This window comes from Hylobates moloch, unplaced genomic scaffold, assembly GCF_009828535.3.
Source record: "Hylobates moloch isolate HMO894 unplaced genomic scaffold, HMol_V3 SCAFFOLD_1, whole genome shotgun sequence".
Lineage (NCBI taxonomy): Eukaryota > Metazoa > Chordata > Mammalia > Primates > Hylobatidae > Hylobates > Hylobates moloch.
The window spans coordinates 176,452,251-176,465,879 of NW_026652276.1; the positions used below are offsets into that span (position 1 = coordinate 176,452,251).

General features: G+C 34.6%; 1 protein-coding gene across 3 annotated transcripts in view; it reads left to right on the forward strand.

Annotated features, from left to right (window-relative positions):
• The window catches only part of SEMA3A (semaphorin 3A), a 423,701-nt gene that overhangs the window by 247,102 nt on the left and 162,970 nt on the right, over positions 1-13,629 (forward strand). For all 3 annotated transcript variants that reach the window (XM_058425206.1, XM_032761201.2, XM_058425215.1), the window contains 2 exons: positions 4,270-4,427; positions 10,166-10,228. In XM_058425206.1, the coding sequence (XP_058281189.1) occupies positions 4,270-4,427; positions 10,166-10,228 (221 nt within the window). The remainder of the gene's footprint in view (positions 1-4,269; positions 4,428-10,165; positions 10,229-13,629) is intronic.

The window sequence follows — 13,629 nt, forward strand, 5'->3', positions numbered from 1 at the left end:
AATACTGAAGAATCTAAGAACTAGATTTGGAAAAAAAAAAAGTGTCTGATTTTAACCCACATTTCTATTTAATCTATTGAATAAAATTTCACCCAATTTCTATTTATTCTCACACTGGAAAGTGGTGATATAACCTAAGCAATCCAGAATTTGTATTGTTCACTGACGTTAGTTTTTAAGACTCTTCTCTAAGTTATAAAGCAATATAAAAAGCTCGTGTTGGAGAGGAACATCTAAAGGATTTGGAGTGAAAGGAATAATGAGACAAAATTAAGCACATTTGAAAGCAATGGAAAATAGCTGCTAACACATATGCCAGGAAAGTATAGTCTTTTTTAAAAAAATCAAACTGTTGAGAAGTAACACTTTAAAACTGTGGTTTGTTTTCATGACGATTTCATACATAAGCCACCAAAAACTTCCGTAAGTAGTCTGTACGTAGGAACCAATAATTCTGTCCAAACTAATTTACAGAATTCATCCTTGGAACATATTTTTCAATTGGGAAAATATTTTCATTGTTTGGAACTGTGATATAGAAAGTCATTCCTTTTATTATTTAGAATTGAGAATACATAAACTGGAAAACAAGAAGGAATACTTCATTGTTCTTAAAATGCCATTACATTTAATATTAGTGTAAATCAAAGAACATATTGCTATTCTTATTTTCCCTCCATCATACAGAATTACTGATGTTTACAAGTTAGGACACTTAGTAATATAGGTTAAAAAGAAAAAATATATACACAGTTTTCAGTCTACTCCATCTGGACTGTAATTTGCTACATCTGGTCAAGAAGATCAACCTACAAATATTTAACCTCTACTTATACAAACAGGAAATATTTAATTGAGTGCTTACTAGGAAATGCTTGTTCTAGTCTTTTTATAGGTATTATCTAATTTCACCTCAGTAACTCTTAAAAGATACATTAACTCTTAAAAGATACATTATTCATCCCATCTTCTATAAAACTTGGGGCCAGGGAGTTTAAGGAACTTGTCCTAGTTTGCACACCTAAAAAATAAGTACTGTGGTGATGCTTGTGTTCTTACTTATAACTGTATAACTCCAAAATCTATAGCTATAGTATTTATTTTCTTACAACTTCTTCCAATTCATGCTTAGAGATCCCTTATGTAGTTTCTATGCATTTGCAATTAAAATCCATTCTTGTATCTCTTACATGGCCCTTTCATTGCTTAATATCTCTATGTAATTTTTTTGGTTTAGGCTGAGATGGCTTTTTTTTTTTTAGTTTGTGGGCTTTTTTTTTTTTTTTTTTAAGTTTGGCCTTTCTGAAACTAAGGTAGAATTATAGATCTTAGAATTGGAAGTAAGGATGAAGGGCATCCGTTTGATAAACAGATCTCTTTGAATGACCATTCAATCAGGGCCTGAACATATCCAGTGACAGAGCCCGTGCCTCTGGCAGCAGCCCGTTTCCATCCTCACACAACTCAGAGTGCCTGAAATTTCAGTCTTTTATTGACTCTGGTTAGTGTAGCATTGATCATTTGTAATCTTTTGGATGCCAATGAAATGAATGACATTTCTTTTTTTCTTTTTTGTTTTTGAGACTGAATGTTGCTCTGTCACCCAGGCTGGAGTGCAGTGGTGCGATCTCAGCTCACTGCAACCTCCACCTCCCGGGTTCAAGCAATTCTCTTGCCTCAGTCTCCCGAGTAGCTGGGACTACAGGCACCTGCCATCAAGCGCGGCTTATTTTTTTGTATTTTTAGTGGAGACAGGGTTTCTCCATGTTGGCCAGTTTGGTCTTGAACTCCTGACCTCGTGATCCGCCCGCCTTGGTCTACCAAAGTGCTGAGATTACAGGCGTGAGCCACCGTGTCCAGCCAATGAATGCCATTTCAATTTAGATATTATGTAGTGGATTTTCTGTCCCTCATCTCTGGAGACTAACAGCTCTAATTTATTTCAGCTGTGATTCACATGAATTTAAAAACCCTTCCTTCCTTCTTTCCTTCCTTCCTTCCTTCCTTCCTTCCTTCCTTCCTTCCTTCCTTCCTTCTTTCCTTCCTTCCTTCCTTCCTTCCTTCCTTCTTTCCTTCCTTCCTTCCTTCCTTCCTTCTTTCCTTCCTTCCTTCCTTCCTTCCTTCCTTCCTTCCTTCCTTCTTTCCTTCTTTCCTTCCTTCCTTCCTTCCTTCCTTCCTTCCTTCCTTCCTTCCTTCTTCCTTCCTTCCTTCCTTCCTTCCTTCCTTCCTTCCTTCCTTCCTTCCTTCCTTCCTTCCTTTCTTCTTCCCTCCTTCCTTCCCTCCCTCCCTTCCTTCCTCCCCTTCTTTTGTGTGTGTGTGTGGAGAGTGGGGTGGGGTAGGGAGTAAGGCCAGCCTAGTATTATACTGTTTCTCATGAAGAAATGAGAAAAGTATCTTTTAACAATTTGTTAACGATTTTTGTCTATAGGATAGGTAAATATATAAAAAGATAGATATTCCATTTTACATTGTTGACCTGGTAATATGAAAAAAAAATGTGAGTTAGGCATGATGAGCTATTAATTATATATTTCCTGAAGGAATGTTCATTCTGGTAGATAAGATTGCAATAATTGACAGCAGGATGCAGGTTATAAGAGTAATTCAAGCAAAATGTAACAGGAAGCTCTCTGAGAATTTCTTGGCAGTTGCATTTGAACTAGCTTTAAGCGTGGATCTATTCTGTAGCTGTTGGAGTCAGGAAAAATAGCAACAAAGGCCAAGGAGTGAATGAACACAGTGCATGGTTTCCCGCATGGTAGAGGACATGAGAAGTACTGGGATAGGGTCTAAACTTAAATGATAGTGACCTGACCTTTAGTGCTAAGTTAAAGAGTATGAATTTTATCCTCTGTTGAAATCATATTTTTGATGATAAAATGATAAAATGAAGAGGTCAGTAGGACAAATAGTTAAAGCAAGGCAATCGATCATATGGCTAATATATGTTTCCTGATGTTAACAGCTGGAACAGAGGACAGGTCTACATTGCAGCTTTCTCTCTTTGGAAGGCACATTGCATTCTACATTCTGTGGATGCTGATGAAAATTTCCTACTAAGTGTGCACCCGAAAAATCTAAAGCACTGATTCAGGACATACAGTTTTGGAGAATCCTCAAAAATTCTATCCCATGGGGGTGGGGGGTGTGTCTGTACATGTGTGCGTGCATTGAGCAAAACATTTTTAAGAAGCCAACAGTTAATTACCTTCCTAACACAAAAGTGGACTTATATTTAATGTTATTTTTAATCTGAAAGTGTTCCTGTCACTAAAGTATAGGTATATTGTTTAGTATTTGCCTCTTCACAGCAGAAGCAAATTAGAGAGCAAAAACAAATGAAAAATTGAAGTCAGATGGTAAAATTAATTTAATTCATGTTTTCATGAAAGCCTCAGCTCAGTTTCTCTCTATATATCAGCTCCAAAATGCTTGAAAGAATTTAGGCAGTACAGTGAATGATTTAATGATCAAAAAGGCATATTAAAGTATTTCAAATAAAAGAGGCCTCAAGGAACCTAAGAAGTTAAATTGGATGTTTCCCCCACATTCCTATCCTGTTAGCTTCTGTGCTTATCCTTCTAGCTAATGGCTTGGAACAAATGAAACCACTTTTAAAAAGTTTTTGTAAAATTAAATACATTTATATACAATATTGATCATTCTAATCCATTACTACATGCAAATAAATTCTGCCAGATCAGTTTGTATAGACAAGTTATTTCACTTCCTCTCTTCTTTAGGACTGCACCATATTAAGTATGAAACCAGCAAATAGGAAAATAACTCCCATTTTAATAAAATGCAGGCCAGGCACAGTGGCTCACGCCTGTAATCCCAGCACCTTGGGAGGCCGAGGCGGGAGGATCACTTGAGGTCAGGAGTTCAAAGCCAGCCTGACCAACATGGAGAAACCCCATCTTTACTAAAAACAGAAAAATTAGCCGGGCATGGTGGTGAATGCCTGTAATCCCAGCTACTCAGGAGGCTGAGGTGGGAGAATTGCTTGAACTCAGGAGGCAGAGGTTGTGGTGAACCGAGATGCCGCCATTGCACTCCAACCTGGGCAACAAGAGCAAAACTCCATCTCAAAAAAAAAAAAAAGTAAAATGCACACGTTTTGGTTCCCATATATTTCTTAATACCCTGAAGAATAAGCACTGATGGATAACTACAGCAGTCAATATAGTCAGGTTACCATGTACCAACAGTCTATGCTTATATAGTGCTTCACATTAATACCCAATGTTTTGCTTTGTTACCTTGCAGAAATGTTGGAATCCAACAATGTGATCACTTTCAATGGCTTGGCCAACAGCTCCAGTTATCATACCTTCCTTTTGGATGAGGAACGGAGTAGGCTGTATGTTGGAGCAAAGGATCACATATTTTCATTCAACCTGGTTAATATCAAGGATTTTCAAAAGGTATCAGTATTCTAATATATGCACTATAGTTATTTTGAAGCATCTCAAGTTATAGATAATTCTCTAGCTATTTAAAAGCACGATTACTGACAGAAAATTGTTTTGAATTAATATTTTGTCTTTTCTGATGCAAATAAAAATGACAATAATGAATCAATGGATGCAATAAATCAAAAAATATCAAGGATGAAACCACAGTATTTGCAGCAATTATTATAAGAAATATGAACTTCAGCTTATCCTTTCATATCTATTTTTCCTGCATAAAAGTAAATACTCGAACCATCGCAGCAATACATGATACTGACTTCATGAACTATTTATATGTGTGTAGGTATAAATTTATATTTCTCTGTATTTCCAGAAAATGAAGAGTTCATCTATCCATTACCCACATGCCTAATTTGGCATGCTATCAGTGTTTGTAAATAAAGTTTTATTGAAATACAAGCACTCCCATTCATTTACATATTGCCTATGTCTGTTTTTGTGCCACAACAGCAGAATTCAGTAGTTACAAAGGATATCAACTGGTCTACAAAAGTGATTTACTATCTGGCCTTTTAAACAAAAAGTTTGCCAAACCCTGATCTAGGAGATCAAAGTATCAGATTTTTAAAAATGTGGTCATGCAGACATCAGCAGGATATAAGTTCTATCTTTATTCTTTATAGTATTTCTGGCTTATTTCATTAATAAGCTATATTTTTGTTGTTGTTGTTGTTTTTTCAGGTGGAGTCTCGCTCTGTCGCCCAGGCTGGAGTGCACGATCTTGGCTCACTGCAAGCTCTGCCTCCCGGGTTCACACCTTTCTCCTGTCTCAGCCTCCTGAGTAGCTGGGACTACAGGTGCCTGCCACCACGCCCGGCTAATGTTTTGCATTTTTTTCTTTTTTTTAGTAGAGATGAGGTTTCACTGCGTTAGCCAGGATGGTCTCGATCTCCTGATCTAGTGATCCGCCCGCCTTGGCCTCCCAAAGTGCTGGGATTACAGGTGTAAGCCACCATGCCTGGCCTTTTATAAGCTATACAGTTTAACAGATATAAACATAGATTGACAAATTAGTGAAAATTGTGCTACTAAGTCTACATGTGTTATGTCTAAGTGAACCATTTTATCACAGTCAATATTTCTGATAATAATTATCTGAAGAATAAAGATCTTTATGCAGTAGCTTTCATAAAGGTAATAGTAGAATATTCATTTTGGAATACATTCCTGTCTGTTTCTATTTGTATTAGTTTTACTTCTTAACATTGAGGGCTTTGAACTGGTATACCCCAACTACTCACAACCAATAACAGATTTGATGATAATTTTTAAGAAGTGACAGAATTTTTAAAAGCTTTTATTCTGGTTGGAGAGGGTTGCTTTTGGGATAAAATGCAGTTTTAAATTCAAAGCTGATTTACATTTTTAATAGAGTATAGCATAAACCTAAGACATTTTCTTTTCTCCCATTACCTAAAGACTAAAAATCTGACCACGGCATAAAGAAATTTGATTCATTATATATAGAGTCATATAAAATGGTAATACAGTTCTGATGTATTTTAGAATTGTGATATGCCAACTTTAAAAATCACTTTGGGTATTTCTATTTTGATTTTTCAATTCGATTGATTTCAAAGCCCCCTCAGATGATAGGAATAAATGCCTGTTATCTATTGTCTAAAAATACTGGTTATTCATTTGTTTTTCTGAAATGATAAATATTTATCTTAGTCTTTTGAAAATATCATAAAATTAGCAGATTTTTGTTGTCATTTTACCAAAAGAAAACCATTCTTTATAAAATGAGCGCAAAATAGGTCTGGTGCGGTGGCTCATGTCTGTGATCCCAGCACTTCAGGAGGCCAAGGCGGGTGGATCACCTGAGGTCAGGAGTTCAAGACCAGCCTGGCCAACATGGTGAAACCTGTCTCTACTAAAAATACAAAAATTAGCTGGGTGTGGTAATGGGTGCCTGTAATCCCAGCTACTTGGGAGGCTGAGGCAAGATACTGGCTTGAACCTGGGAGGCAGAGGTTGCAGTGAGCCGAGATCATGCCATTGCACTCCAGTGTGGGTGATAAGAGCAAAACTCCGTCTCAAAAAAAAAAAAAAAAAACACTAAGTCGACTAAGAAAAATTAGATATATTGATTTTAGGAAATTTTATCAGTTAAAATTGTAGGTATTTATAATAATTTATCATTTTGTGATATTCATGTATGTATATATCTACAGATAGATAGCTTCATGAGCATAGAATACCTAAGATTATATATTTAACTTATTTAACATTTTTCTGTGACTATATATTCTGAATATGGTTAAACTATTCAATTATTTCTAAAACTGAAAATGATCAAATTATAAAATAAAAACCTTATAGCTAAGAAAAATTCTACAGCCATTTGTACACTCAGAATATATCACAGTATCTTTTACCAAATATACTTAAAATGAACTATTTTAAAGTAATGAATTACAAGGTAAATGATTTGTCCAAAATCGTGATCTTCTTGTTACAGCACTTGCCTTTGAGTTTAAAATCATTCTACTAATAATAAAGGGTATATTTCTAATTTTAAAAACATCCTATTACAAACAGATTATTTTTAATTATATCACATTGTTTATACGAATGAACCCAATTTACTTAAGAGTTTATATCAGCTGTGTATGGTGGTTCACACCTGTAATCCCAGCAGGTTGGGAGGCCAAGGCCTGTAGATTGCTGGAGCCTAGGAGTTTGAGACCAGCCTGTGCAACATAGTGAAACCCTGTCGCTACAAAATAAATAAATAAATAAATAAAATACACAAATAAGCTGGGCATGGTGGCACATGCCTGTAGTCACAGCTAGCCTAAAGGCTGAGGCAGGACAATCATTGCCCTGGAGGTCAAGGCTGCATTGAGCAGTGATCATACCACTGCATTCCAGCCTGGGCAATAGAGTGAGACCCTGTTGCAAAATAAATAAATAAATAAATAAATAAATAATCTGTTTATACATATATTTGGGGTGTTTTAATATTCCTTTTAACCTATGTATATGTAATGTTCAAATAGCTTTCTTCTAAGCACCTATTGTTGTGATGAACACTACAGGAGATTTATGGTTTGTTATTAATAATTCTTGATGACCTTACAAGGTTAACAGTAAGGATAAAATAGTAATCTTATGGGTAAATACTAGGCAAATCCCTCTTAGAGGCAAAAACACATGTTCAGGTTTGGAAGAACTGTGGAAAGATTCTTGGCTTTGATAAAAGAGTACGATCTCTTTAAAGCATAAATGCTTATTACATAACATGTGTAAATGGGCCTGCCATGAGTGGAAGTGTAGAGGCATAAGGATGAAAAAGTACAAAATAGATTATGAAGCACTTTGAAAATGAGAATAAGAAATTTAGATAGTTAACTGAGAAATTTGTGAGCAAAGAATAAAAAGAGAATTCCAACCACCAACAGTTAAACAAATCCATCCAAAAGTTAGTAATTACTCTTTATGGAAATGAATACTTAAAAGACTATTAAACATACATTTACTTTTGTTCCACTGGCTTATACTTATCCTCATTAAATTGCTCTCCAAAAGAACATTTCTACATCAAAATTTATTTTACTCATGTCAGATTTATAAACTTTTAATTGCTATTATTATTACTATTAACCCTGGAACTCTGGAAACTTAAAAGACCCTTTTAAGTCTAAGAATTTTTAGCATGAATATTATACAAATTATTGTTTATAAATATTTCTTAGATAAAAGAATCACAGAGAATCATAAAATGAGGTTGATACTGTCTCAACAATTAAGCAACAAGAGCTAGGAAACTATGAGAAAACAACTTGTCTTTTTAAATATAGATATTTTTATATTGTAACTTTTGTTTTTAAACATATGTATGTTTTAACAATCAGTGATTTCAGCACAATTTAGCTGGAAAGCTGAATATGAAAGTCAGTAAATTTTAACAGTTATATATTATTACTGTTATGCCCTAGAGAAAAGTTATGTTTTACCCTCTTACATTATAAACTTTAAATAAAAATAGATCTCCTTGCCTTTCCATCTCCAATGTGAAGACTCAACTGCTGGGATTGCCCAGCAATCATTCTAGAAATTCAGCACTCAGAGTAATGTTAATTATAAGAATGATACATTTACTGATCTTGAATTCTTGAATGTTTTTATGTGACTACTTTGTAAAAGCCTGTGGAACAAGTCAGCTATGATTTTAATTTACATACGCAGGCAAATGTGAAAAGGAAAGCACATAAGATAGAAAGAATACTCAAATTTAGAACTTGATGTTAAAAATGAATGCCTATCCAATAATTTTTAGGGCATATTGTTTTGACATGGACCTGAAATGCATTTATCAAGTCATCATACACTACTTCAATATGTGCCAAATCCTTGTTTGTAAATGTGTTTTGTTTTGCTTTGTAATTCTCCAGACTGAATATCATAGCCTTTGCCCAAGTTGATGATCATTTATATTGAATTATCTAGAGGTTCCCAAATGAATGATAATCAGTCATTTTAGACTAAAAGCTTTCCAGCAGACACGAATGATTAAGTGCCATCATTTCTGTTTTTTTATATATGACTTTTTTCCCACTGAAATTAACTATTCATAATATTACTAGAAAGGAAAAATGAATAAAAAAAAAATTGTTCTGCCCCTATACAGATAGGAGTCATTGGAATGGCTCAGGGGATTTTATATTAAAATCAAATGAGAGTATTTGGATTAATATTGTTGGGGGGATGAATCCACTGTCCTCCAAGCCACCACTAACATCTTGGTTCATCTACTACTGTCACTGTATTCACACAATATGGGACGTTTTGGAAGGATGAAGACTAAATATAAGGGATAAATACACAAATAATTGTTTCTCAACTAGTCTTTTAGCTCACATTAGAGAGGGTGATTGTCTTTTAGAGCTATCTATTTGCTTCTTCAATCTACCTTTATTTCTCTAACGTACACCATGTTACTTACTTTTAAATATTTTCCCTTTCCAGAAAAAAAAAAGTAAAGAGAAGAAAAAAGAGAAGTTTCCATTCTAAGTATTTTTTTAATCCTTTCAGTTACTTATTCTAAAATGTCATGCTGAGATTTGTTTCAGGGAAATGTATCCAAAGCACCCAAATGTTAAAACTGCAAAATCACTATTTCATGATAAAGACTAATTTAGAAGAATCTGAGCCATATTCTATGCCAGTTTCTACTTCTCTTCACTAAATTCTCACATCCTCTCAAGATCTCCCTCTCCCAATCTGTGTGCTAGTTCTTGACACACTACACTGCTTCGATCTATTGTCTACATTAGTTTCTCTCTTGCTCAACTTTTATATATAGCAAAGGCTACTGGGTAGATGGAGAATCAATGACTTATGTTCACACCAATTAACTGGCACCACTAGAATAATGGGAGTAATCAGAGTAATGGGAATTGTGGATAAATTGATTAGACAGGATTATTACTGAAGGCAGGCCAGGGTGATAAGATATTGACAGTGAGGCAGGGCAGAGGGGTAGGAATTTGATCACACATATCAATGGTGGGAGAATTTCTGTAAACTGACTCAACACGATTCTTGTGAAAGGTTCCTGAAACAGTCTTTATGGAACTTTCTTTATTTCAGTTGCCCCAATGTCATCTAAAAGACTATATGATATTGGATCTCTTAGATAACTTAGTTGACATAAAACAATGTTTATTCTCTGTCCTTAGATTGTGTGGCCAGTATCTTACACCAGAAGAGATGAATGCAAGTGGGCTGGAAAAGACATCCTGGTAAGCATTAACCTACTAAATTATTATACATGTTGAGTATCCTTCATTCAAAATGCTTGGGACAAAAGTGTTTCAAATTTCTGTTTTGTTTTGTTTTTTTTTTGTTGTTGGGAAGGGGTTAGAATCTTTTCATATATATAATGAGATATCTTTAGGATAGAACCCAAGCAGAACTTATTTATGTTTCATATACGTAGTATACCCATAGCCTAAAGGTAATTTTATTTTTCCCTCGGGGATGCTGAAAAAAACTGTGCTGTGTGTCTGCATTTTGAATGTGACTAATCACATGAGGTCAGGTGTGGAATTTTTCACTAGTGGGTCATGTGGGTGCTCAAAAAATTTCAGATTTGGGAGTACTGTAGATTTCAGGATTTTGAATTAGGGATGCTCGACCTGTAGTAATTACATAAGTAATTTATTACTCTGTCATCTATTTTTGTTTAGTGTTCTATGAAGCACCACATTTTACTTTTAAACTTAATCATCCTTGAGAAATAAAATGATAGTATTCAATTTTGGAACACTGACAGATTTATGTATAGAGGGCATGTAAAAATAAGAATATTCCTTAAAGCAAAAATATGGTCTCTTTGGTTATTTATATATGCAAAAAATGATTAACAAAATGTGATTTTGTAGCATACATACTTATATTCAATAAGTCAATTTCTTTCCACAGGTTGATTTTCACGTTAATTCCTCTTGAATTCTTCTTGAAATGATACGAAATGTTTCCCTTTCTGAGTCATAATTAAATTACCTATCTTTTCCTCTTCCCATTTTTTTTCCTTTTATCTCTTTTCTTTCCTTTTCCTTTTCCTTCTCCATCTTTTTTCTTTCCTTTCATCCTTTCTTTCTTCCTCTCTCCTTTCCTTCTTCTTCCTTTAAATAAATATGGGTTGAAAAAGGACCATGCAATAGGAATTGTCTTAGGCACTCTGGAGTGAACGATGAATAGTAAGCAATCGCTACAATGGTTTTATCATTGTAAAAAGATAGAGGCCGTTTTTTGTAAAGTAAACTGTCAGGAAAATTAAGTGCGTGACTGGTTTGAGGAATAGCCCAGTATTTGCACAGACCATGAAATGTAGTTATAATCATTTAAATAAATTAATTCAAATGAATTACAGAATTTTAAAAATATATAATTTTATATAATTTTACATTTAACTGATATTTTGGGATGTTTAAAATACAAAGCAATATGTTTAAAAGTTTTATCTGTATTTAAAAGCATTAGGATTTAGAATAAATTTATTCTGTGTGTTGCCTGAAGACATAAATCAAACTGTACATGTGTGTATAGATACATAGATATTTTCAAGGGACAACTTGATTGATTTGTTACAGCTGCCTACAATGATGTATATGTTTAGGAGAATTTAGAACTGGAATCTGAGTTCCTGGGAAAAGACTGACTCAATCTAGCAGCAATGTTGCCTATAGGTGAAGGAAGTTAGATAAAGGATCACAAAGCACAGGTATCCCCCATCCTTAATACCTGTACATTAGCAAACATGTGAAATTCATCCTTGAAAATTATATATTAAATATATAGTTATTATGTTAAAATATTCATGACACGTATTAAAGACGGTAAGGCAGACTTTATTCAGGGGAACTGCTACAATGAAGTTTTGTAATGGAGGTAGGAGATTGAGCTTAATACAGGATATGCTGAATACAAGGATAAGTGGAAATTTATAGCTAAGAAGCAAAGTGGGAGTCAGTGGGTGGAAAATTGCCAAGAGGAAACATCGGAGTAATGGGAATTGTGGATAAATTGATTAGACAGGATTATTACTGAAGGCAGGCCAGGGTGATAAGATATTGACAGTGAGGCAGGGCAGTGGGACAGGAATTTGATCACACATATCAATGGTGGGAGAATTTCTGTAAACTGACTCAACAGGATTCTTGTGAAAACTGGACCAAGCAGAGAACATGGAAATCGGAAAAGTCAGGGCCTTCTTGTGAAGAGAGTTCAGGGGAGTCTGACTAGAGTTAGGTAAGGAGAGAATCTGCCAACTGAGAGTCCCTTTACACCTTCATAGTAGAGCAAACGTTTTTCTGGTTATGTAACAGTGGATAAAAAGAAAAAATGTGTTCTTCTATCAAATTTTATACTATCCCTAAATGATGCATAATTTGAAAGTTTTGGAAAGGAGTAAATAGAAAGCACAATGAAGTAAGAACCCAGAGAGGTTGAGAATTTTGTGCTGATACCCCTACTGACTCATGAATGTACTGAGCAAGTATGCTAACTTTCTTTGGGCTTTAGCTTCTCATCTATTAAGTGAGACAACACATATATCACTGGGAGAAACAACTCTAATCGTTTTTGTGAAAATTATTTGAAAAGTAGAAAAAACTGCAATAATATAAGGCTAAAAGTATAATTGAACAAACAAAAATCTATTAACATCAAAAAGCTACATTTTACCATTAACAAATTACATTAAAATATTCAGTGAGATAATACCTGAGGATGAATAGAAATGGCTAATTTACCTATATACAGCTATTACCTTTGGAAATGCAAACTTCTCCCTTTCTATTAAAATCGAATCTCTCCTCTACTAATTACTATGATAACTAGCATTTAGTAATTGTAGTTTTAACAATAGTTTTATGAGGCAGATATAGTTACTCCCGTTTTCTCGATCTTGATCAGAAAATAGAATGATTTCCCATGCTTAATCAGGAAATATAATGATTCAGCTTCTTCATTAAAAATCTTTACATTCAAAAATGTATGGATGTTTTGGGTACTATTCTAGACATTGAGATAAAAATTTCAGTGTCCCTGATGATGTTTTGATATGAACTGGAATATTTGGATTTGAATTTGCCCATACACACACAGATGATAAGTAATAGATTTGAACAATATATTACCTTTTCTGGCTCATCAACAGTGTAAGTATGATGATAATCAACTCATCTGGGCACGGTAGCCCATGCCTATAATCCCAACACTTTGGGAGGCTGAAGAGGATGGATCATTTGAGGTCAGAAGTTCGAGGCCAGCCTGGCCAACATGGTGAAGCTCCATCTTTACTAAAAATACAAAAATTAGCCAGGCGTGGTGGCACATGCCCGTGGTCTCAGTTACTGGGGAGGTTGAGGCAGGAGAATCGCTTGAACCCTGGAAGTGCAGGTTTCAGTGAGCCATGATCAGGCTGAACTCCAGCCTGGGTGACAGAGTGAGACTCTGTTTCAAAAAAAAGTAAAATAAAATAATAACTCACAGAATTCCTGTAAGGCTCAAAGGAACCCATGCAAAATATTACATAACTGAGATATTAATAACTAACTATAAATAAAATGTTAGTCATTATTGCTATTATTAGTATATGTAATAGAGTAGTATGGACAATTTCTAAGTGAAAACATTG